This window comes from Trachemys scripta, chromosome 3 (genome assembly GCF_013100865.1).
Source record: "Trachemys scripta elegans isolate TJP31775 chromosome 3, CAS_Tse_1.0, whole genome shotgun sequence".
In the NCBI taxonomy this organism is placed as follows: Eukaryota; Metazoa; Chordata; order Testudines; family Emydidae; genus Trachemys; species Trachemys scripta.
The window spans coordinates 122,760,631-122,786,104 of NC_048300.1; the positions used below are offsets into that span (position 1 = coordinate 122,760,631).

The 25,474-nt window shown below is 42.3% G+C and overlaps 1 protein-coding gene across 4 annotated transcripts in view; it reads left to right on the plus strand.

Annotated features, from left to right (window-relative positions):
* Positions 1-1,372: 1,372 nt before the first annotated feature.
* SESN1 (sestrin 1) overlaps positions 1,373-25,474 on the plus strand; it is a 121,779-nt gene continuing 97,677 nt past the window's right edge. The window contains exon 1 of one of the 4 annotated variants that reach the window (XM_034765915.1): positions 1,373-2,327. In XM_034765915.1, the coding sequence (XP_034621806.1) occupies positions 2,049-2,327 (279 nt within the window). In that variant the 5' untranslated portion in view covers positions 1,373-2,048. The remainder of the gene's footprint in view (positions 2,328-25,474) is intronic. The other 3 variants (XM_034765916.1, XM_034765914.1, XM_034765912.1) reach the window with 3 other exon arrangements.

The window sequence follows — 25,474 nt, forward strand, 5'->3', positions numbered from 1 at the left end:
ACCAGTTTCAATCATGGCAACAAACAAACATCCAAGGCAGTTTACAGCCAAAGCATCTTTCTCTAGACTTCTCCTAGGGCCATACTTACAGGCTGCTGCTTGGCTTTCTTGCTGCCTCTGAGTCTCTGCCAGTTCCTTGTTTGCTCTCCCAGCTATACTTTTTCCCACACGTATCCCTACTTGGTCAGAACAATACATAGAATCTTCTGGCCATATGGTCCTACTTTCTAGGCAGACTCCATTTTGCATTTTATGTGGGCCCTTTAACTATTCCTTATAGCAATCTTAAATGAAGGGCACGTTCACACATCAATTTTAACAAGATTTTAATTCAGATAACAATAACAAGGTTTATCCCATTGTAAAACTGTAGTGTATGCCAATCCTAAGCATTCATAATCCTGAGTTGAGACCCCAAAATCATGAAATTGGTTTATAATTTTTTTAAATATATATATATTAGGTTATTCACCTTCTAGTTTTTAAATATTTAGAATTAATGTTTCCAAGCTTTCCTCCCTAACCATGTGGGTTAGAATCTTTTATTTTTTAATGAAAGCAGAGAGCCTTACATAATCACGATTCCAGGAGTTTGGGCTTCAAGAAAACAACCAAAATGGCAGGAGTGGACAATACTCTCTAAATACACAGTAAGAGGCATTCTCTACCCTGAATTGTTTACAAACCAATCAGACACACAAGAGGTTCGGTTTTTTTTGGGGGGGGGGAGAGGAGGTGGAGATGAGGACACAGGCATAGAAAGGTAAAGTGTCTTGTCCAATGTGACAAAGCCCTGTCTACCTGACCCTTGCCATGACACTGGGTATAGAGGAGGTAGGAGCTAAGGTGACCAGATGTCCCGATTTTATAGTGATAGTCCTGATTTTGGGGGCTTTTTCTTATATAGGCACCTATTATCCCCCACCCTTTGTCCTGATTTTTCACACTTGCTATCTGGTCACTCTAGTAGCAGCACTGGAAATGGATTTGCGTTGATCTTTGTGATCTCCCTGATACAACAGGATCAGGGCAACTATTACCCAATACCCAGCCCTCTACCCCGCCCATGGCCTGGGCTATGCACATTGCCTGCTGGGAGTTGTAGTTTTATTCAACAGGCGCAGGAGTTCGGCTGGACTACAAATCCCAGTAGCCCTCGCAACAGAGAGCGGCTCCCTAGCACGATTCTCCGTCTCTTCGTTATCGTGATTGGCTCCGAGTTATGCCTCTGAACCGTGATTGGCTGAAAGGGCTTGTCTGTCACCAAACGGCAACGGGTCAGGTTGGGATTTTACAGTTTGTTAGGCGAGGGTTGGGCGTGGCTGCTGTCCTCGCGGGAGGCAGGGCGGGGCGGGACGTGCGCTCGCTGGTCTCCTAGCGGAGCCCGGAGCACAAGGGGGCGGGGTTTGCGCAGATCGCTCCGGCTGCCGCCGCCGCCGCCGTCGAGGGGGAGCTGGCCCGAGCGCCCAGCCGTTCCCAGGATAGGACTGCGGCGCTGCCTGCACCCTGCCCTGAGGCCGGGAGCCGCCCTCACCCTGGGGCTGATCCGCCGGAGCCGGGACGTGTCCTCTGGACCCTGGGTGGTAGCACCGTCTCTCTCCTCCCCGCCCCCCGGCTTCTCCCTATGGGAAGCTCCCTGGCTCTGCAGCAGCGGGGGCCGAGCCTTGCGCGCTGATTGGAAATCTCCCTCGTCTCTGCCTGGACCATCGCTGCCCGGGACGGGGGGGCTGCTCAGGCTCCAGCAAGAGCAAAGCTCCGCAGCCCTCCTCACCTGCCAGGCCGGCTCCCGCCCCGCGCGCCCCCGCTCTGCCATGGTGAGGGGAGGCCGGGCCCCTTGCGCCGAGAGCAGCATCTGCCCGGGGAGGCGAGACGCGTGGCGGCTCTAAGGGCGAGAACTGACAAAGCGGGGGACATCCGCGGGCCGGTGGTGACATCCATGGGCTGGGCCCGCACTTTATTTTTCTTGGCGAACTGTTGTTGTTACTTCTACACGAGGCGAAGCCGGTGAAGGTTTGGGCGGCCTGGAGCCGATCAGAAAGCGAGGGAGGATGGAGGAGGGAGAGGTGAGGTGGGATGGGCTGTGCAGCAGGGATGCCAGCACCCGAGACGCTGCCTTGGAAAACATCCGGCAAGCTGTTTTGAGGAGAACAGCACAAATTTCTCCTGTAAAGGAGGATCCTCCTCCTGAGTCCTCGGAAGGACACTTGGCTTCTGCTACAGCTCTGGAAAGATTGAATGAGATGCTGGCTCGCCTGCTCATGCTTTCCAAGAGATGCCCCTTTAGAGACGTGAGAGAGAAGAGTGCGTCTATCCTAAGCAATGTTCAGGTAAGAGTCAGTGCCCCTTTCAGCAGACACCTCTCCAACTTCTTATCGCTAAAGCGCCTTAGAATGCCTCACATTTGTAACTGGCGTTGTCGTGATGCAGAAAAAACCCCATAAGGCTGTAGTGCATCTTCATCTGTTAAACACAGAAAAGCTTTCGTTTTTAACTCTCTAGATTGTTGTGATGTTCAGTCCGTTAATAGAATGACTATGTTAAGTTCTTAAGATTATTAGCTGCAAAATAGCATTAACTTCTGAATAACTTTTTATATAATTTGACATAACTAAAATAGCAACACAGTTTAGTTGTATCAAACGAGTATATAACATTGATAAAGGAAGTCCTCTACTAAGAACTTAACGTTTTTATATGGGGAGAAGTGCTGTCTCTTGGACATAATCAGCTCCTTTGGCAAATGAATTCCTGTGCAAGCTTTCACGATGAAAAGTGGGTTTATTGTTGGGACACAAGTTACCTCCGGGACTCAATATATGCCTGAATTATTATTTTAATATATTTGTCAGATGTTACAAGGGCTGTGATTATGCCAGTCTTCTTAATACAAAATCAAGAATCATTCACGTGTTTTCCCATACTAATCTTGTTTATTTTTAGTTGGCAAATATCAGATTTAAGATTGTTAGAAAATATCAAGATCTTTTAAAATATGCTTTCTCCTCTGAAGCTTATTTTTGAACTATAATCTTGATTAACAGGGCTATCCTTGCCCATATGCAAAATATGCAGCTGCGTAGGGCACCAGGACATTTAGGGCACCACCCTGCCTCTTTCCACCCCTGCTCTACCCCAGCCCTGCCCCCACTCCACCCCTTCCCCTGAGCTCCTGGGGCGGCGGGAAGTGGAGCGATTGGCCCCAACCCACTCTGCTCTGCCGGCTCCCAGCCGTGCTGCTGGTGAGTGCTGGGGGCAGTTCCCCCAGCCCCCCAAGTCTGGGAGCCAGTGGAGTGGGCTGGGACCGGGTCACTCCACTTCCTGTGGCCCCGTGAGTGTGGGGTCGGGCCCACCCTGCGATCACCAGGCGTCAGGAAGTGGAGCGACTTGGCCCTAACCCGCTCCTCTGGCTCATGCTGGGGGACTGTTCCCCCCACCCGTACCTCAAGCCTGTTCCTGTCCCCCACAGACTTTGGGTACAGCCCCCCTGTGCTGAGGCCAGCCCCCCACGGGGGTGGGGGGGGCTGCGTAGGGCACCAGAATGTCTAGGGATGGCCCTGTTGATTGATAAGGTCAGTCTGTTACAAATGAAAATATAAATCCCAAATCAAATAGAAATAATCATAATTGTTGATGATAAACAAATTCACAAAGACTCAAGGGTTTGATCCTCAGAAGAACTAAATTAAACCTCTATCATTAAAGTTATGGTCTCACAGTACCTGGCGGTATTGAGCTCTAAAACTGACATGTTAAGAATAGAAACTTTCATAGTTTCTTTGTTTTGACTCTTCTGAAACCTTCACAAATGGCTAATAAATATTGTTATCCTTCCACCAAAGGATATCACAGCACTTTAGAAACATTACCTTTATGCAATAGTTATTAACTTTTTACAGATGAGAAAATTGAGGCACAAATGTTTAGGTGGCATGAACTAGGCTACAAAGAAAATCTGTGGCAGAGCTGGACTTAGAACCTAGATCTCCTGGCTCTCAGAGTTGTGCTGTTCTCCTTTCTCTCATTGCATTCATAGACTTTTATTAATTTAGTTGCAAAATAACCTAGGAAAATGTTTTTGAAATTGTATTTTATCTTCAGTTGGTTCTTGTTTTGTTTTTGTTACAGTTTGAACTAAGTACAAATGTAATCTTGGTTTGCAGATTGAGGGAAGAGGAAAGTTCTCTTACCCTTGAACATTTTTTCAATGGTCTGTAATTATATGACCAGCTGATCTCTTTTGTATATAGACTAACTCATGCTGATATGCATATAAAAGCAACATTTTGGGAATCAAAATGATAAATCCAAGATGGTGCATGAGGAATCACTTTCAGATATCCTCATATTAACACTTATTTGTTTAATTTGTTAATGATAAGCTAAATTAGATCCAAAGATGTAAGATTGAAATATTGTTAGATCAGTATTTTTCTCCAGTAAAAAAATTCTGGAATAAGGCCCAACCTTTTAACACTGAGGGTAATTAACCATTGAAAGAAACCTGACTAGATGACTTTCTCAAAGATACATTTTACTGAAACACAAATTATTGGGCACAATACAGGATTGACTGGGTGAAGTTCTATGGTCTGAGATATGATCTAATGGTCCTTTCTGGCCTTAAAACTTACGGAACTATGAAAGATTCTGAAGAGTTTGAAAATTTAAACCCTGTTTGGGGATTTTGCTATGGGCCTTTAAAAAGCCAAGAAACTATCTGGAAGAATGTTATCAGTTTGCTAAGAGTTTGGATGTAATTGATCCAAATCAAGAAGTCACATGATCATATATAAGCTATTGTGATTAAAAAAATAGATAATGGATGATAGATGAAAGGGCTACAAGATAGCAGACTGCTGGCTCCTAAAGAAAGAGGCTACAATAAAGATCTCATAGCGAACTTAGTTAAGAGAAAGTGAAATCTCTCACAAACTAATACCCACTTCTTTGTTCTCACTTATTCTACAAATGTGTTTCTTTTCAGTGTTTTGGTAATTACCTTGAAAGCCTGGGGTTCTGATTCATTTTTTATGCCTATAAATCAATCCATAATTTTGTTAGATTTCAACAAATATGGGACCTTTTTGTTCTTTTTCTATTTGATTATTACTGTCTCTAATCTTTTGAAGCAGTAATTTGGGGAAGTGAGGGGGAAAATCGAATTAGTTTGTCAGTCCCTTCAAGAAGCCACTAATATTTTAGAGGAGAGTCTTGCGGAGATATCCTTATTTTCATCTAAAACTAAAAGTTGAATTTGGTGGCAGTACCTGTAGATTTTAATAAAACTTCAGAGTAAATTCCACTAAATGGCCTTTATTGTCCAATAGGTATGTGCGGGAGGCCACAACAGCCTCCCTGAATGACCCATAATGAGTTTTGCATCAAAATTGTATAATACTCATAGGAAAACATTGCTTTTGTGGTTGTTTTGGAACAGTATTGCTGGGAGATCAGGACTGGATTATTTCTTCCATTTTGTAGACTGTGGTTTGCTGGCTGTGAAACTAAGGAAAATATTACATACCCATTATCAAGCACCATTTTGGCCCAAGTCCCCCATCAGCTACATTTTGCAATGCAGATAAAAATAAATGCTTTATGAAACATTCAGTTTACCTGTGAAATTTGCTATTTTTAGATTAACAAAGGAGTAAATAGCTCCGTGAAATTAAAAATGGTTTGACGTTTTATAGGAATAACATCTGAACTTTTAATTAACATCTGAACTTCTAAAGGTCTATTAATCATATTATAGGACATGAAATGATACTGATCTCTGTTCTTAATTTCTCTATTAAACTCTAGTAATATAGTATTGCACAATATGGAAGTCATTCTTTATAAAGAATTGCTTTCAAATACAAATGAATTCGGAGTTATTTAAAACTTGCTTCATTAATGTTCTTGTCTGTGACAGTCTGTTAAAGAAGTTACTGTGTTTAATTTAAATTCCTACTAATTAGTTTTAAATATTCATTTGCAGTATCTTAATTTTCTTGTATGTTGTTGTAGAAAACGTAACACGAGAATGTACTTTTTGTACTTAATCAGACAGCTCCACCTATTTTGCTTACTTCAGCAATCTGAAAACTCAGAAGAAAGAAGCCCTTTTTTGACACGTAAACTTTTATTGCAAACAAACTTAATTTGAGTGCTCGTTCTTGCTGAGAATTGACATGTCACCTGGAAAATACTAGCAAACTAAACCACTTTTCTTTCTGCTTTGAAACTGACTAGTCAGACGCCAGATATAATGTATAACGTAACAGGAAATAATTTCAACCCAACTGGAATACTTTTATTAAAATGTTGCTGTTTAAATAAAAATATTAGAGGGACAACATGACCTTGAATTACGTTTGCATCTGAATGATTTACATACTACTTCTACTACAAGAAACACCTAAGATTAATATATCTGAAATAATTTTTTTTCAATGTTACTTTATGCATTTGTAGTTCTTTGCATATAGTCAATTGCACTATATTGTTTGTGATTATTTGCATTGATCTATGAACTGTTTTTTGGGGGAGCTCACATGCATGGTTTTCCCTAGTATTTACATGTAACTTAGCAACAGACCTGATGTGTTTTTCTGAGTTTGGGGCCAGGAGGATATCTTCTCTTTCTGGGATCTCTGCATAAGCCTGGGGAATAGAGAGAGAAACTGGGGGGGGAGGTCTAGGCAAGCCTTTGCTTCTGCTTCTCAGCCCACTGAATGAGGGGGGGAGGGGAGCTAGTGGACTGAGAAGATGAGGGAGTCTCTGTTACTCACCCAGACTTCTGTATAGTTCATGATAACAGGAACTGATAATGTGGGTGACTGCTGAAGAGAAACCTCATGATTTCCCCAGGCCCCTGCATGGAGCCAGGAAATGAGGAGGAGTATGTCCCTCTCTCCCTAAGCCCCTGCATGGGAAGCTCCCTTAATTCAGACCCATGCATAGGTGGTCTGGGAGCATCTGGCTGTAGCTGGAGTAGATGCCCAGCCCTTTCCCTCCTCCACAGCACCTGGGATAGATAGCTTGCAGAAGCAAGCTCCCCAATTTGGCTCAACAGACTTTGGTTGTGGGGTGCTCTAAAAATATGTAGACAGTGCTTTGAAGTTACAGCTTGGGCTCTGAAACCTATCTCCCTCCCCCCCACCCCCGAGTAGGTTTCAGAGGCTGAGCTTCCAGCCTGAGCCACAACTTTAAAGTGCTGTTTTCACACTGATTTTTAGAGTGCTAGCCCAGAGTCAGTTGACCTGGGCTGGGAGGCTTGTTTCCATGAGCTGTGTAGACATACCTTAGGTAAGTGGTTCTCAGCCAGGGGTATGTGTACTCCTCATAGACTTTAAGGTCAGAAGGGACCATTATGATCATCTGGTCTGACCTCCCGCATGATGCAGGCCACAAAGCCGTCCCTACCCTTTCCCTTGACTCTGCTGTTGAAGTCCCCAAATCCTGTGGCTTAGAGACTTCAATTAGCAGAGAATCCTCCTGCTAGCGATCCCTGCCCCATGCTGTGGAGGAAGGCGAAAAACCTCCAGGGCCTCTGCCAATCTACCCTGGAGGAAAATTCCTTCCCGACCCCAAATATGGCGATCAGTAAAACCCCGAGCACGTAGGCAAGATTCTCCAGCCTGACCCTCATTAGCCATTATACTATTTACCTGCCATGGCACGCTGTTCCTTTGACTAAAATCATGTTATCCCATTAAACCATTCCCTCCATAAACTTATCTAGCTTAATCTTAAAACCAGACAGGTCCTTCGCCCCCACCGTCTCCCTCGGAAGGCTGTTCCAATATTTCACCCCTCTGACGGTCAGAAACCTTCGTCTAATTTCAAGCCTAAACTTCCCCACGGCCAGTTTATATCCATTCGTTCTCGTGTCCACATTAGTACTGAGCTGGAATAATTCCTCTCCCTCCCTGGTATTTATCCCTCTGATATATTTAAAGAAAGCAATCATATCCTCCCTCAGCCTTCGTTTGGTCAGGCTAAACAACCCGAGCTCCTCTAGTCTCCTTTCATACGACAGGTTTTCCATTCCTCTGATCATCCTAGTGGCCCTTCTCTGTACCCCTTCCAGTTTGAGTTCATCTTTTTTAAACATGGGAGACCAGAACTGCACATAGTACTCTAAATGAGGTCTCACCAGTGCCTTGTACAACGGAAGCAGCACCTCCTTATCCCTACTAGATGTACCTCGCCTAATGCATCCCAAGACCGCATTGGCTTTTTTCACCGCTACGTCACACTGTCGACTCATAGTCATCCTGCGGTCTACAAGAACCCCGAGGTCTTTCTCCTCCTCCGTTACTTCTAATCAACGCGTCCCCAGCTTGTAACTAAAATTGTTGTTAGTCATCGCTAAATGCATCACCTTACATTTTTCACTATTAAATTTCATCCTATGGTCATTCAAGTCTCATTCACAAGGTCATTCAAGTCTCCCTGCAGAATATCCCTATCCTCCTCCGAATTGGCAGTACCTCCCAGCTTTGTGTCATCCGCAAACTTTATCAGCCCACTCCTACAATCGGTTCCGAGGGTCAGTAATAAATAGATTAAATAAAATGGGTCCCAAAACCGAACCTTGAGGAACTCCACTGGTGACCTCCCTCCAACCTGACAGTTCACCCTTCAATACGACCCGCTGCAGTCTCCCCATTAACCAGTTCCTTATCCACCTCTGGATTTTCATATCGATCCCCATCTTTTCCAGTTTAACCAGTAATTCCTCGTGCGGTACAGTATCAAACGCTTTACTGAAATCAAGGTATATTAGGTCCACCGCATTTCCCTTATCTAATAAGTCCGTTACTTTCTCGAAGAAGGAGATCAGATTGGTTTGGCACGATCTGCCTTTGGTAAAACCATGTTGTAATTTGTCGCAATTGCCACTGACCTCAAGGCCCTCAACTACTTTCTCCTTCAGAATTTTCTCCAGGACCTTGCACACTACAGATGTTAAACTAACAGGCCTGTAGTTACCTGGGTCACTTTTTTCCCCTCTCTTGAAAATAGGAATCACATTAGCTATTCTCCAGTCTAAGGGAACAACCCCTGAGTTTACGGATTCATTAAAAATTATCGCTAAGGGGCCTGCTATTTCTCGTGCCAATTCCTTCAGTATTCTCGGATGAAGATCCTCTGGTCCGCCCGACTTAGTCCCATTAAGGTGTTCAAGTTTGGTTTCTACCTCGGATACGGTAATCCCCCCCTCCTGTATCCCCCTCCGTCATGCTGCTAATATTCCTAATCCCTTCATTGGCCTCATTGAACACCAATGCAAAATATTCGTTTTAGATATTGTGCCATGCCTAGATTATCCTTAATCTCCTCTCCAGCTATAGTCTTCAGTGGTCCCACTTCTTCTTTCTTTGCTTTCTTCCTATTTATATGGCTGTAAAACCTCTTACTATTGCTTTTAATTCCCCTCGCAAGGTCCAACTCTACACGGCTTTTGGCCTTTCTCACTCTATCCCTACGTGCTCTGACCTCACTAAGGTAAGTTTCCTTACTGATCCCTCCCCTCTTCCACTCTTTGTACGCTTTCTGTTTTTTCCTAATCGCCCCTTTTAGACGGTCGCTCATCCAGCTCGGTCTAAATCTCTTGCTTACTAACCTTTTTCCCTTTTTTGGGATACAGGTCTCCGACAGCTCATGCAGCTTTAACTTAAAATAATCCCAGGCTTCTTCTGCCTTAAGATCCATTAATATGTTTGCCCAATCCACTTCCCTTACCAGTCCCCTTAATTTGTTAAAATTAGCCTTTTTAAAATTATAAACCCTAGTCTTTGACTTAATTCTGTTACTCCTTCAGTTTAGTTTAAACTGAATTAGCTCATGATCACTGGAGCCCAAGTTGTCCCCTACAACCACTTCCTCGACGAGGTCCTCACTACTCACCAAAACCAAATCGGCCTCCCCCCTCGTCGGTTCAGCTACCACTTGATGAAGGAATTGATCAGCAAGCGCATCTAGGAACATCTGAGCCCTATTATTGCTACTAGCATTTGTTCCCCAATCTATATCTGGGAAGTTAAAGTCCCCCATAATTACACAGTTCCTATTAGTATTTACTTCCCTAAACACATTAAATAGTTCTTTATCCATATCCTGGGTTGATCCCGGTGGTCTATAGCACACTCCAAGCACTATCCCTGGAGAGGCTCTAGTAGTTCTTTTACCCAGTGTGAGTATTGCCCAGACGGACTCTGTCTTATCTATTCCATCAACTATTATTTCTTTACAGCTTATCTCACTATTGACATACAATGCCACCCCCCCACCTTTACCTTTGTTCCGGTCGTTCCTAAACAGCGCATACCCTTCCATACCTGTATTCCAGTCGTGACTGCCGTTCCACCACGTTTCAGTTATTCCTACGATATCTGGTTTCATTTCCTGGACCAGGAGCTCCAATTCCTCCATTTTGTTACCTAGGGCCTACGCAGAGGTCTTCCAGGGGTACATCAGCTCATCTAGATATTTGTCTAATTTTATGACAGGCTATATAAAAAGCACTAGCAAAGTCAGTATAAACTAAAATTTTGTACAGACAGTGACTTGTTTATACTGCTCTATATACTATACACTGAAATGTAAATACAATACGTTCTAACTTTATTTTATAATTACATGGTAAAAATGAGAAAGTAAACAAATTTTCAGTAATGTGCTGTGACACCTTTGTATTTTTATGCCTGATTTTGTAAGCAAGTACTTTTTAAGTGAGGTGTAACTTGGACATAAGACAAATCAGACTTGTGAAAGGGGTACAGTAGTCTGGAAAAGTTGAGAGCCATTGCCTTAGGTGATTGATTAGGAAGGATGTTACCTCTCAGGTTCTGTTGAACATCAGAAGAAGTGTTCACCTTACCCGTTGCTAGATTTCTCCTGTGGTGCCAAGGTAAACAGGTGTCATTCTCATTTACTTTGAGCAGTTCAGATGTGCTGGCTACTCATTGCACATGATTAAGCCAGGCTTACAGGGAGTGAATAACATTTCTGGACTGGGTCTTTGGTTGTCAAGGCAGTTTAGCCCAGTGAATGTGGTGCTAGGACAGGATTGAGGAGACCTTGATGCTATTCCAAACTCTTTCAATTACTTACTGTGTAACCGTAGACAAACTACTCTGCCTCAGTTTCCCCTATTCAAGATGAGGGTAATGTTGCTTTCCTTTGTTAGCCACTGAGCTTTTAATGAAAAGTGGTAGCAAAAAGTTAAGTGGTGTTGCTGGATAACAGGATTTTCCTTCAGGATATTTCAGTATATTATTTGGGTAGTTTAAATTGACCCTGCTACTGTATATTTAATGCTTAATTTGTAATTAAAGAGGTGACCGGGCTCAAGCAATTTTTTTTTCTTTCATAACTGGCGTGGCAAGCCCAGAGGTGCTGGGGCCATGTATTGTCAAGCTTAGAGATGCTGGTGCACTGATGGTACTGTCTAATATTTTCATGTTTCCGTAGGTTGCTTGCAGTCATTCAGTAATAGCGGAAGCTTCCCCCAGATTACATTCATAATCTGTTCAGGAAGGATTTGTTTACATATCCTCTCTTTCTAGGCTAAAAAACAAACTCAACTGGTAAATGCTAATCTCTTTACAGATCAAACATGAAAAAATCCAGCACAACTTCTGTTCACTTAGTACTCCACTTTTTAGTAAATGAACATATGTATTTTAATGTTTTTTTTTTTTTTCTGCATTTTCTTCTACCAAACCAGTTTGAATGTATTTTCTGTGTCTTCCCAATCATTCAAAGTGGCCGGGGAAGAGAATTAGTGGTCTGCTATTAGAGCCTCTCCTAAAAAGTCCTGTCGCCATTCTATCCATATACTAATGCTGAAAATTATTGCTGCAACATTTGCTTGTTAGGTGCTCTTGGTACTATCAGTACTGAAAAAAGTATTGAAGACAAGCTATGACTTGCCTAAACGAGAGCTCCTGTTTCTGAGGCTGGCAGAGGCTACAAGTATTATATGGGTATTGATCTTAATCTTCCTGGTGGAGAGAAGCTTCTAAACCTCTTAACCAACATCAAACAGTCTGCTTCGTGAGATACCTAAAGTTTCTCATTTACTAGATGAAGCAAATTCATTGGCATCAAGGAGGTCATAAAAGCCTCTTTTTTATTATGCTTGTGTATGGAGTGTTTGCTTGTATAAGAAAAGTATGTCAGGCATGTGTCTGTCTTTGAATAGTTTTCCTTAGGACTTGTCTACACAGGGAGGTTTTCGTGAAGTGTCTTGGTTCTGTTCTTTTTAATAAAAAATTACCATTGTACACACAATACCATCCCATCCTATGAATTATATGGCCAGTTATTGCAATTAACTTAATCCACTTCCAAAGTAGATTGTGCTAATTGTGGAATGAGTTAGTGCAGAGTAACTTTGTTGGTGCATTTTATTTCACCATGACTTGATATTCCAATTATCCCACCCAGCATCTTTTCATGCCAGGACTGTCTTGCCTGTTTCCTTGTGTACCTTCTACTGTTCTGGGGTCACCTTGACAGGATGTCACCTCCCTCATTTAAACGCTTGTTTGATTGCAAACTCCTGGAGTTGCATATCACATCATGTAACACTGTTAGAGTGGCCATGCCATATGCAGCTGCCTGGAGTCATGCAGATGTACTGGATTCTCTCCGCATTTGGGGGAAAGAGATGGTGTAGCTTGCCTTAACCAATGACAGCCATCATAATAAGCATACATATGCCCTTACTGCTTAGCAAATGCCTGTGAACAGTCACTTCTGGAACAGTGTCAATACTACACCAAAGCAAGGACCTCTGTCTGGCTTACAAAAGTAAGACAGTAACAGGATGTCTAGCAACACTCCAACTACCCGTCCCTACTTCAAGGAGTTGGGAGAGCATATTTCCTGGGAGGCCATAATTGAAGCTCAGTTTCTTGTGGACAGCACCGAAGGTAGTGAGGCTGTGGACCCTAAGGTCATCCACAACTTTGAGAAAGAGAAGATCTCCCCTGAAAGCCAGGATCTCTTCTCCCACACAGGAGCCTGAGGCAGACTGAGGCGATGCCTACACTAGGGATCTGCAACCTTTGGCACATGACCCGTCAGGGAAATCCGCGGCGGGCCGGGACGGTTTGTTTACCTGCAGTGTCCACAGGTTTGGCTGATCGCAGCTCTCACTGGCTGCGGTTCGCCGTTCCAGTCCAATGGGGGCTGCGAGAATTTTTACATTTAAAAACAGTAGTTCGGATAATCCGTTCTTAAAACTGGAGTGAGTAGTTGTGAGAACATACTGGGTCTCATAGATCAGACTTCTGAATTCTGTGCTTATGGGGATATGTTACAACCCATTGCTTTGAGATGATAGAGAGAAGACTGTATATGAACTTGTTGAAACTCCGCATGTTAAGGTTCTAAAGGCTTGAACTAATGGAGTCAGGTCATGCTGCTAAATTCCCTTCATGTTGCTGTGGTAGTATACTATAAAGCTGGGAGGGAGGAGAAACAGTTATAGCATCTGATTGGAGACCACTTTATTAGGCACAGTCTTTTCAGAGCACGCTCTCTGATTGGAAAGACCAATCTGCAAGTTGACTGCCAGACAAGAAAAACTGTCCTACAAGTGAAAAGTCAGTGTTCAAGCAAATGACTGAGCTTCAGGAAATTGTTTCAATAGACCTGTCAGTTCTTCAGGAAAACTAACTCACTTCTGCTGCTGCAAAGAAACTTGTGCATGACAATTTGAGAGGCAGAATATCTGGAATTTGTCTGATTCTTGTATATGTCGCAACTAATTCTTAAAGTGTGTGTGCCTCGCTGTTTGGAGTAGCTCACAACTGAGAGTGCTAGTCTCAGGTCTGACTGTCAGAAAACAGGTCAGACACCCCAAACTGGTAGTATATTTTATAATTAGGTTTTTACTAAGTTAGTAACAAATGTGAACTCCTGGATCAGTATATTAGCCTTACCATGGAGTCCCAGGCAGTCCTCTTAGGCCCTCCAGCCCATTTGCCACCCAGACAAACTGGACTTTGTGATGATGGCCCTTTATACCAAATATCACATTACATTAGGTACTCCCAAACCCAAAGGGCCAGTCACTTATCCTAGGTCAGTGGATACTCTCAGTCTCACACCAAAGACAATGCTGGCAGCAAATTTATTTAGTAAACAAGGTCTGTTAGCTAAGAAAAGAAATAAGTTGTTGTGAGGTTAAAACAGGTAAAATACATTAACAGGTGAGCCAAAGTTTGTAAGTCCAAAATGTTAACAGAGTTGTAGTAATCTGCTAGATTTCCAGAAGTTCCTCAGGGTTATCCAAAGTAATTCTGGGGATCTCTGTCCACTTGTTTGGTATTCTACCTTGTTTAGAATCTAAAACAGTTCAGAGATGTAGGATCATTCCCTTAAACCAGTATTTCTTCAAGAGATATCCCTGTGGGTGCTCCACTCCAGGTGTCGGTGCGCCCCTGCGCCTTCGCTCAGAGATTTTGACAGCAGTACTCGTACTGGTCGTGCATGCGCAGAGCCTGCCCCACGCGCTGAGCATGCCTCAATAATATGCGTGCGCAGTCGGTCTCCTCAGTTCCTTCTCTACTGTCCCTGGCCAGAAATGGAGCTCAGCAGACTTGACAGAGAATTTTCTCTCGCCTTGTTTTAAAATAATGTCCTTGTTAGCTTAGCTTCCCAATAGTAGTTTGATACAACTTCCCCATCTCCTTCTCTCTATTAAAAACAAAAAATAAACAAACAAAATTATTTTTTCTCTTTCCTGTCAGCGGCAGCCGCTTCTGACATGCCTGGCTCCCCAGGCTTTAAGCGCTGCTCTTCCTGCCACAATGCCATTCCCATCTCCGATGGCCACTCCCAATGCATAAAATGGGCACCTTATACTCGGGATCACACTCGATATGCCACCAGAGGCAGGGGCAAGACCTGCTTGGTACCGCCAGTAGACAAATCTGCCATTGAGTCACAACATCAGGCAGCCGCTTCACACCTGCAGGAACAATCACAGTCTACCTTCTCCAACCCAATAGACCCAGTAGTTACACCAGACGAAGCAATACTTCATCCTCCTCTGACGTCCTTGGATGATTTTTCAAAATTGCAGGACCTCTTTAAAAGAGTTGCCAATGAGCTAAGGATTAACTTGGAAGAAATTCCTGAACAACAACAACATGAGCTAACCAACATTCTGCAACCATCTACTTCTTCCAGAATTGCATTACCTATAAATGCAGCCATCGTGGAACCTGCCAAAGCCGTCTGGCAAACACAGTCTGCAAGCCTACCTGTCTGCAAGAGAGCAGATCAGAAATATTTTATCCCTTCCAAGGGTTCTGAATTCTTTTTCACCCATCCAGTGCCAAATTTGCTGGTGGTAGAAGCAGTTTCCCCCACTCCACCCCATCTGACAAGGACAGTAAGCAATTAGATCTGCTCGGGTGTAAGGTGTATGCGTCTTCCACATTACAATTCTGAATAGCTAATTATACAGCCGTTCTGGCAAAATATGACCACAAACTATGGTAAACTGATGGAATTTATTGCTGACATTCCAGAGAGAAAAAAGCAACAATTTACAGCCATAGTTTCTGAGGGACAAATCATCTCCCGTACTGCTCTTCCGGCTGCCCTTGATGCAGCCAATACTGCAGCAAGATCCACAGCAGTTGTCATGCGCCAAGATTCATGGCTCTTGTCCTCTTCCTTTCCTTGGGAGGTCCAAAATACCATTGAGGATCTCCCCTTCGATGGCGACAAACTCTGCTTCCACAACGAATGATGTACTTCATTCCATGAAAGGACTCAAGGGCAATGCTCCGGTCTCTAGGAATCCAAACCTGTGCAACCAGAAGGAGACTATATAGATACCAACCTTACCAGTGTCCACGTTACTCCACATACTCCCATCAATCTCCTAGACCACATGAGTAACAACAGCAATGCCAGAGACCCAGGTATCAACGCTGCTGTCCCAACTTGTCAGCAGCATCTCAACCCCCTCCGACTAATAAGCAAATTTGAAGCCTTGGTCGAGGGTTTATAAAACACTATATTCCCACTTCAGCGCTGACATTGCCTGCCCCTATTTTTGGACACTGCCTATGCCCATTCTTCCATCAATGGCAGAACATTAGCACCAACAAATGGGCTATAGAGTTCGTCACAATTGGCTATTCCATCCCTTTCCTATCCTTGCCTCCCACACATTTTCCCCCCCCCCCCGCCCCGTTCCTCTTCAGGGATCCCTCTCATGAGCAACTGCTCCTCCAAGAGGTACAACATCTCCTTCAATTGGGAGCAGTGGAAATCGTGCCCGAACATCACAGAGGAAAAGGTTTCTATTCCCATTACTTTTTAACAGAAAAAACAGGGGTGCCGACTGATTCTCGATCTCAACAGCTCAACAAATTCATCAAAAAGCAAAAGTTCAAAATGGTTACCCTCACCACCATAATCCTAGCGCTGGAGCAGGGCGATGTGTTTTCAGCCCTCGACCTACAGGATGCCTATTTTTATGTGACTATACATCCGGCCCACAGACGTTTTCTTTGCTTTACCCTAGGTTCAACACATTTTCAATACAGAGTGCTGCCCTTCGGCATATCCACTCTTCCCCTCCCCCCATGTGTTTTCCAAATTCCTCGCTGTCATCACTGAAAAGGGGAGGGTTTATAATATTCCCTTACCTCAATGACTGCCGCCTCAGAGCCTCAACGCTCAACGAAGCACTTCGATCCACACAGCTGACCATCGAATGCTTCCTGTCCCTTGGCCTACAAATAAACATTTCCCCTGATACCACTTCTCCACAGGGTTCTGACACAGATACGGACAGATCGTGCCACGGTAATTCTGATTGCCCTGTCGTGGCCCAGACAACCATGATAACCATTCCTCACCAGAATGTCAATTTGCCCACCGATTCCACAGCCCCTCAATCCAAACCTCTTATCATAGCAACACGGGAGATTTCTCCACTCCAGCCTATCCATGCTTTACCTCAAAGTTTGGTTCCTACATGGTTATCACAAAATGAACTAGCATGCTCAGAACAGGTTCAAAGAGTACTCTTACACAGCAGAACACAATCTACTCACACCACCCATCTCCGAAAGTGGAAGTGATTCACACAGTGGTGCTCGACCAAACAAACTCCTCCCACTTCCATACCTCTTCCGCTAATACTTGACTACTTCTTAGACCTTAAGCAATCTGGCTTTTCTTTCAGCTCCGTGAAAGTCCACTTAGCTGCTATTACAACCACAAGATCGACGATACCTCCGTTTTTGCCCATCCAATCACCAAGCAAAGGGCTCCAATCCCCATACCCGGACGTTAAACAGCCTACCTCACCATGGGACCTCCATTTAGTATTAACATGCTTGACTCAACAACCTTTCAAGCCACTAGCCACATGCTCTCTTACACCCCTCCACGAAAACAGCATTTTTAGTGGCAATTACCTCTGCCAGACGTGCAGGAGAAATAGCAACTCTCATGGCGGACCCACCTTACACAATATTTTTTAGGGACAAAGTTACCCTCTGACTACACCCCAAACTTCTTCCAAAAGTGCATTCATCCTTTCACATCAATGAACCGATGCACCTACCAACCTTCTTCCCCAAATTGCATGCAAACTCCTTCGAATCCACAATGCATACATTGGATGTACGCAGGGCTCTGTCCTTTTATTTGGATAGAACCAAACCTTTTAGGAACTCTTCCAGACTCTGTCTCCATTGCGGAGCGATCCAAAGGAACACCTATTTCTACCCAGAGACTTTCCAACTGGATCTCTAATTGTATCTGACTGTGCTATCAAATAAAGGATGCAACTCCTCCTGCCTCCGCTAGAGCTGTAACTACTGCCGTGGCTTTTCTATGCAAAGTTCATCTGGCTGACATTTGTAAAGCAGCTACATGGGCTTCTGAACATACATTTAAGCATTATGCCCTTATTCAAGGCCCTCTCACTGATACACAGTTGGGCAGAACTGTATTATCTACCATATTCCTACCAGATCCGAAGACCCTACCTCCTTGAGATGCACTGCTTTTAAGTCACCTGGAGTGGAGCACCCACAGGGACATCTCTCTCAAAGAAGAGGAGGTTACTCGCCTGTGCGAGTGTCCCTATGGGTGCTCCACTACCTACTCTCCTCCCCTCTACTTCGGAGTTGGGGCAGTCTCCGTTGTAGAGAAGGAACTGAGAAGGCCAGTCTCGCATAGGTACTATTGAGGCACGCTCTGCGTGTGCACGACTAGTACAAGTACTGTTGTCAAAATCTCCGAGCGAAGGTGCAGGGGGCGCATCAACACCTGGAGTGGAGCACCCACAGGGACACTCATCTCGAACGTCAGTTACTGCACAGGTGAGTAACTGCTTCTTAGATCCTGTTCACAGAAGATAATTTGAACAGCAAACTCGCCCATGTGGGTTTTCCTTTGTTTGCTGTGTGAGGATGCCCATTGAGTTTTCGAATTTTCATTGTGAACTCAATGGCCCTTGCCTCGAAGTTAGTAATCTTCATTTACATTTCCCAGGCTCCAATCGTGTTTAATGGGTAAACATAATTACTGGGATATATGGTATGTGAACTGTAATGTAACAGCATATAACAATCCTTCATTAGTTTTCATGAAGCTTACACAACAAGTAAATTCTCATTTTAATACTAAAACACCCTTTTGATCTAGGGTTAATTAAGTACAGGAATATACATAATGTAAATAGTCTTCACTTTTTTGTAACCTGTTTGCTGTCATTCACACTTCCTTTGAACGAAATTAACACTCGAGTGAATTAGTACACTTAACATTCTTTTGATATTTGTGCACAAGTTAATTGGGCTATTGCTCAGGCCAGCTCAGGTCAGAGCAATAGCCCATTAGCATCACAGGTGAAATTCACTTCAGTGCAGGGTCTGGATTTAAGGGTTTAAAAGTCCATCAGTAGGCCCTCTGCATTGTAGTGAACTTTGCCCAGCCTGAGTAGGAAAATAGTTTCTAGATTAACAAGGTCTGCAGCAATGAGTTGGTCTGCACCTTCTAGTATATTTTAAACTAACAGATTAGCTAAAATGTACACAATTAAGATATTCTTTGAGAATTGCCTTGATAATCTTAGTGTTTATAAAATCTGTCCGTTTTTTTAGTAAGCTTATTTTTAGTTCTGTTCTGGTTTTCTGAAACTTAAAATGACTATAGTTAGCCTGTGTAAATTCTAATTTCTGTGGGTGCTTTTTAAAAAAAAAAAAACCCAAAAAACTATTCTCTCAAACTGTGATCAAACAATTTTGCACTGCTTCTGTGGTACAAGTACAGGAGTATTTGCATTCATTTCTTTCTCCCTCATCTGGAGTTTATGGTCCTCTTTATTTAAAAAAAAAAAGGGGTGGGGTGGGGCAAACAAACCATATGTGTATCTGTTTAATTCGGAGCTCTTTATTCTAGACAGAGAACATTGTAACAAAGAGTTTTTGGTGCTTAAGTTTGTCCCTTTGAACTAAGCAAAACTAGCATGATTTCTCTGAATTGTGAAGGTAAAACTGATTTGGTGTTCAGTGTTATGCATTAAAGCATTTGTTCCCTAACAATTACCAGACTGTAGTTACAAAAAAATTACTGTCAGTAAACAGTGGCCAAAGTACTGCTAAGAACTATAAATGGTAAATAAAACTAAGCAGCTCATTTCAAAAGCAAAAGTACAAAGTAATTTAGGCCCCCCTGTGTCAGAAGCCCATTGGTGGTATGTATCAGCAATTCCTATCAGGCCTGACAAGCTCACTACACTGAACACGTTGCTATTCGAGAACAGGTTCCCGACCTTCCACAATGCCCGAGCTCAAAAGGTAGAGAAATATGCCCCTCTGGCCAAAACCTTGAGAGCTAAGGGTTACCAGGTCCAGACACACACACGGCTCGTCGGAGCCTTGGGTGCAGTGCGTGTGTTTGGACTGGTAACCCTAAACTCTCAAGGTTTCGGCCAGAGGGGCATATTTCTCTACCTAACGAACGAGTACTGAGAAAATGCGGAATCGGTCAACCCTACACTCGGCTGATGCAGCAACTCATGGTGTCGGACGCCATCAGGTGGTCAAGGCACATCTACATAGAACACATCACTGGACATCAGCAATACCAGCAGGGATGAGCTGGAGTGCCGATGAGAAGCGCAGTCAGGAAAGTAACTGAAATACTTTCCTCATGGATTGTATTTTAGTTACTTCATGTATAGTTCATTCCATGTACACTTCAGTATACATGGACAACCTACCTAATTCTCAATTACTGAGGGACAATCTCCACTCATTGATATATTTTGCTTTCCACAAACAAATCTTCGTACAACTTTTCGTGAGTGATGTACCCGAGTATTTGGATTCTAAATATCGAAACTGCATTGTTAAATCTATTCACCGAAATTTGGATTATTGCTGATTATGTACTCTAAGTATCATATGACTTTTAAAAACAAACTTTGTATTTGTGGATAATCTAAGCACTATACCCAGATGTACAGACCCTCTATTCTCAACCTATATATTAGCTAATTTTTTTTTTAACATTAGCTTTATTTATAAAGAATGTTGTGTGAGATCAAATTAAAGCTTACATCCTGCTGGTCATCGTAAGCATTGTGAGGTATAGGTATTGGTGGTATTCATAGATTCTAGGACTGGAAGGGACCTCGAGAGGTCATCGAGTGCAGTCCCCTGCCCTCATGGCAGGACCCAATATTGTCTAGACCATCCCACATAGACATTATCTAACCTACTCTTAAATATCTCCAGAGATGGAGATTCCACAACAAGAAGTTATGTTTATGTTTAAATTATGTAACCAGGCAGGGTTGATAAACAAGGGTCTCCCAGACAATGGAATGTTAATTTACCTGTCTGTGTAGGTCTCTGATGTAAAATCAAGCATTGTAAATGCCAAAACCAATGGGAGCTGCAATCGCATGTGAGTCAACAGAAAAAGCCTGGGGGCTGAGGGAAATATGAAATCAGCATGGGGAGATATTGGAAACTGAAAACATGGGGATGGAGGGGTTGTCTTATTTCTGGTCTTTAAACAATAAAATAAAATAAAAACAAGCTTTCAGGAAATAAGGAGACACAAAACTTTGTTGTTCATCACTGAGGCAGCAAAAAGAACAGAGCTTTTTGTATCCCTGAAAACTGGATCCTGGCTCTGAAATTGATGATGCTGTGAGGTTGCTTTACGTGAGAAACTTGTCTGAGACCAATTTTAGCGTGTTAGTTTGGTTTAGTTTCTTAGTGTGGAATACTTCTATTTTTATTTTTAACCATATATTTTCCATTATTCTTACTCAGTATCATTTAAGTTGGGGGTTCTCAAACTGGGGGTCGTGAGGTTATTACATGGGAGGTAGTGAGCTGTCAGCCGCTACCCCAAACCCTGCTTTGCCTTCGGTATTTATAATGGTGTTATAAATTAAAAACACTTTTATATTTTTAAGGGGGGTCACACTCTGAAGCTTGCTATGTGAAAGGGATCACCAGTACAAAAGTTTGAGAACCACTGACTTAAATCTCATCTCTTTCAATAAACTTCTGTTTAATCATAAATAGATTTAAGCAAAGTGTGAACTTAGTTGGCTCAAACAAGTTGGTGTGTACATTGTGACTGGAGATAGTGAATTTGGTAATTTTCCTGTGAGTGTCCAGTGACAAGGGTTGGTAACTCCAGGGGAATGCTGGGAATTAGGGTGCACCAAGTGTTACCTTGAAGACAAAATTAAAAGGGCCATCAGTGTCCTGAGAAGTGTGCCAGGGAGCCATCATCCAGTTTGGCAACAGCAAATCTTTTTCACTGAGGCAGGGGATTTACATGGTAAGTTTTGGGCATGATGAGAGTGCAGTTTTGGGCATGATGAGAGTGTCACACCCTGATCCTGTAAATACTTAAATGTGCTTAACTTTGAGCAGTCCCATTGATTTGGGAATACTTGCAGTACTAATGATAAGCACATACGTGTCTGCAGGATTGGGATCTTATATATATAAGATATAATCCGTGTACATACATTTTGTGCAAAGTTAAAACACTATTTGTAGCCAACTTCTAGTATATGTATGAGATGGAGAACTTTACGCTAAAATAAAAATACTTAGGTATACCTGAGGGGGAGGATTCATATCTTGTCACTTTCAGTTTATTTATAAACTTTCAGTTTATTTCAGCAGTTCTCAAGCTTGATTGCACCGCCACCGCTTTATTACTACATGACCCTGGGTGGGGGATGGAGCCAGAGCTAGAGTCCCGCTGCCCCCGGCCGAAGTCCACAGGCTTCGGCTTCAGTCCAGGGTTGTGGGCTCAGGCTTCAGCCCAGGCCCCAGAAAGTCTAACGCTGGCCCTGGCAATGCCATTAAAATGGGGTCGTGACCAACTTTGGGGTCCTGAGTCAGTTTGAAAACTGCTGGTTTATTTGATTAATTTCATATTTCATTAGCTTTATAATACAGCTAAATGTAAACATAATTGAACTGTTCTTGGTACTATTTACAGCGACAGTTGAATAGTATTTTCACTGACTTTGTTACACTCCTTGTCGGAGAATAACAGAGTTCTCACTTTTTGTTTCGGTACAGCAAGTCAGATACTTTATTTTTTTTTTCTATCAATTGCATAGAGGGAGAGCTAAACAGGTCTCTCAACAGGTAAACAATTACAGCAAGCATTTATATCTTTTTTGTTACAGACAATGAGCAACAGCTGCATTTTGTTTATACATAGGTTATTTTGATAACTTGTTTTGCTTACTAATGTAGACGCTTAGTCTACATTCCATATTATCTACACATTATTTACACAAGGTCGCAACAACTTTTTACAGTTCTTTTCCACTTGCCTCTCACGTTCCTCACTTCTACAAATCTCGCGTTATTAGGGTTACAGTTAGCCTGACTCTTGCTAACGAACTGTTATACATTGCATCTCCTCCCTGTTAATTTTTTCTTTGCTTCCACAACCCCCCCCTTTGTACTACTAGTACAACAAACATTTTAAAATTTTTATTTGCATTAAATTTTGGAATTTAGATTTTACATTAGAAGCTTTAACCTTAGGGGTTTTGATTGGATGTAATGACAATGCATGATGAGCATGGACATGAAAGGAACTGCTGTTGTTACATTTTTAACAACAGTAGCATAATTTTAAACTAACTAAAAGCAATACAAGCAATAACATTTTTATAGCAATAATATGATGGGGTTGTTGTACAATTTGTTATAAAGTAAATAATATGATTGCCTGCAGTGGTAATGAGATTAAAATGTAATAATGGAAGAGACTCTTTTGATTTGTACCAACAGTTGATTGGCTGCTCTCTGTAGATGTGTAGCGGCACAAATGTACCTATTGGAGTTAATTTTGTATTGATACATAAGTCAGAAAAAGCCCTGCTTGTCTTTTACTTGTTGGAGCAAACTGATCTCGAAGTTTCTTAATTACATGGAATCCTGCACAGTGCTATTTGAGTCGTTCACTATACAGCTGCAATTAAAAATTTAACTTTGTTTTGAACAACATTCTCTATTTAAAAATTCATGAGTGCTAATGTTAAATTTGCTCACACAACTCTTCTGCTACTTTGTATGTGCACATGTGATTCAGATACTCAACTACATGATCACATTACTTTTTCTGCATTCAGTATGCGGTTTGGATGGTGCTTATGAGGGGGTTGGCTATTCAGATTTTTGTCACTGATGTTCAGTTTATGGTTCTTGCTGCATACCATTGAACTGAAATAAATGGGGCAGAGATTCTTGCCTCATTCACTGTCCAGCCTACAAGCTGAATGCAGATGCAATCTTAAGGAAAGAATAAGGTGATCACATAAAGACTATTATAATGTGTACTACAAGGGGAAAGAGTTATAGGTCCCATGGACAATCTTAACTTTGACTTTCCCTTTTTGAATGCTTCCCCATTCAAAGTAAACATTCTTTTAACAGTCGTCAATGTGTAGAAGTAAAATGATACTCGCACCTTCTTGTCAATTGTTGGGAATGGGGGATGTCCACTTTAATTGAATTGGCCTCGTTAGCACCGATACCCCAGTTGGTAAGGCAATGCCAATCTTTTCATGTGCTGTAATGTAATATATTGCTTATGGTATTTTTCACTCCATGCATCTGATGAAGTGGGTTTTAGCCCCCAAAAACTTATGCCCAAATAAATTTGTTAGTCTCTAAGGTGCCACAAGGACTCCTCACTGTTTTTTGATAAATCAAAAGTTGATCATGTGGAACTCATCACTAGACCGAATTAGAATGTTCTGCCTTGTACAGTGTTTAAACTCGGTGAGTCAAGGGCTTATGTGGAGTCCTGCTTTTATAGGTTCAAAATTTTATTCTCTTTCCGTGCATACCCTTACAGATGGCATTATGTGCGCCTAATCATTAAACAAAGTTCCCCATAGTATTCTTACATGTATCTGAACAGACCCAATAAAACAGTGGCACATCACTTAACAGAAACCAGTGTGCATGCATGGAATATGGCTTTTTTAAAAACTTTTGTCAAATCAAAACTGATTTTCATTGGACTATTGAAAGATATGTCCACAACCTAAGGATTCCCTTCCAAACTCCAAGTTTCACCTCCTACTGAGTTGATAGGTATTTTGTTTTTATCACAATTAAAAAAAAAAATCGCACTCTGTTATTAAACAGGTGAAACATTTTTGTTCAGACTTTCCAAAACCTGGTTCCTGGGCTAAGAACAAACATGCAAAATTTCAGCTCCCAAAGGAATCAAAAGCATTTGAAAATGACAGTTGTGTAGTCTTAACCGTGTTGCTACATTCTCTGCCTATTTGCTGGTAAAAGGTAGCATGGTTTTGTCTAGTTGGTCTTTTACATCTCTCTTTTTGGAGCCTTAGGATCTTTCTCTGTACCACCTCCAGATTTCCTCCCCTACACTTCACATCCCCTCACACTTGAGGGCAGTATAAATTCATTATTGAGGAAGTAGAGTACTCTGGTGTTTCCACAAACACTTCTTGGAGATATAGACTAAACTGGTTATTTTAAAGATTTTTTTTTTAATTTCTCCCTTCTCCCCACTTACAGAGAGAAGGTGATTTAGTGACACGTATGTAGAACTCCTCATGAATGGAATAAAAAAGCCAACATTGTCTTTAAAATCTAGTGCAGACAGCTCTATAATTCAAATGATAGAACAGGGGTAGGCAACCTATGGCACGCGTGTCAAAGGTGGCACGCAAGCTGATTTTCAGTGGCACTCACACTGCCTGGGTCCTGGCCACCAGTCTGGGGGGCTCTGCATTTCAATTTAATTTTAAATGAAGCTTCTTAAACATTTTTAAAACCTTATTTACTTTACATACAACCATAGTTTAGTTATATAATATAGACTTATAGTGAGACTTTCTAAAAACGTTAACATGTATAAACTGGCACGCAAAACCTTAAATTAAAGTGAATAA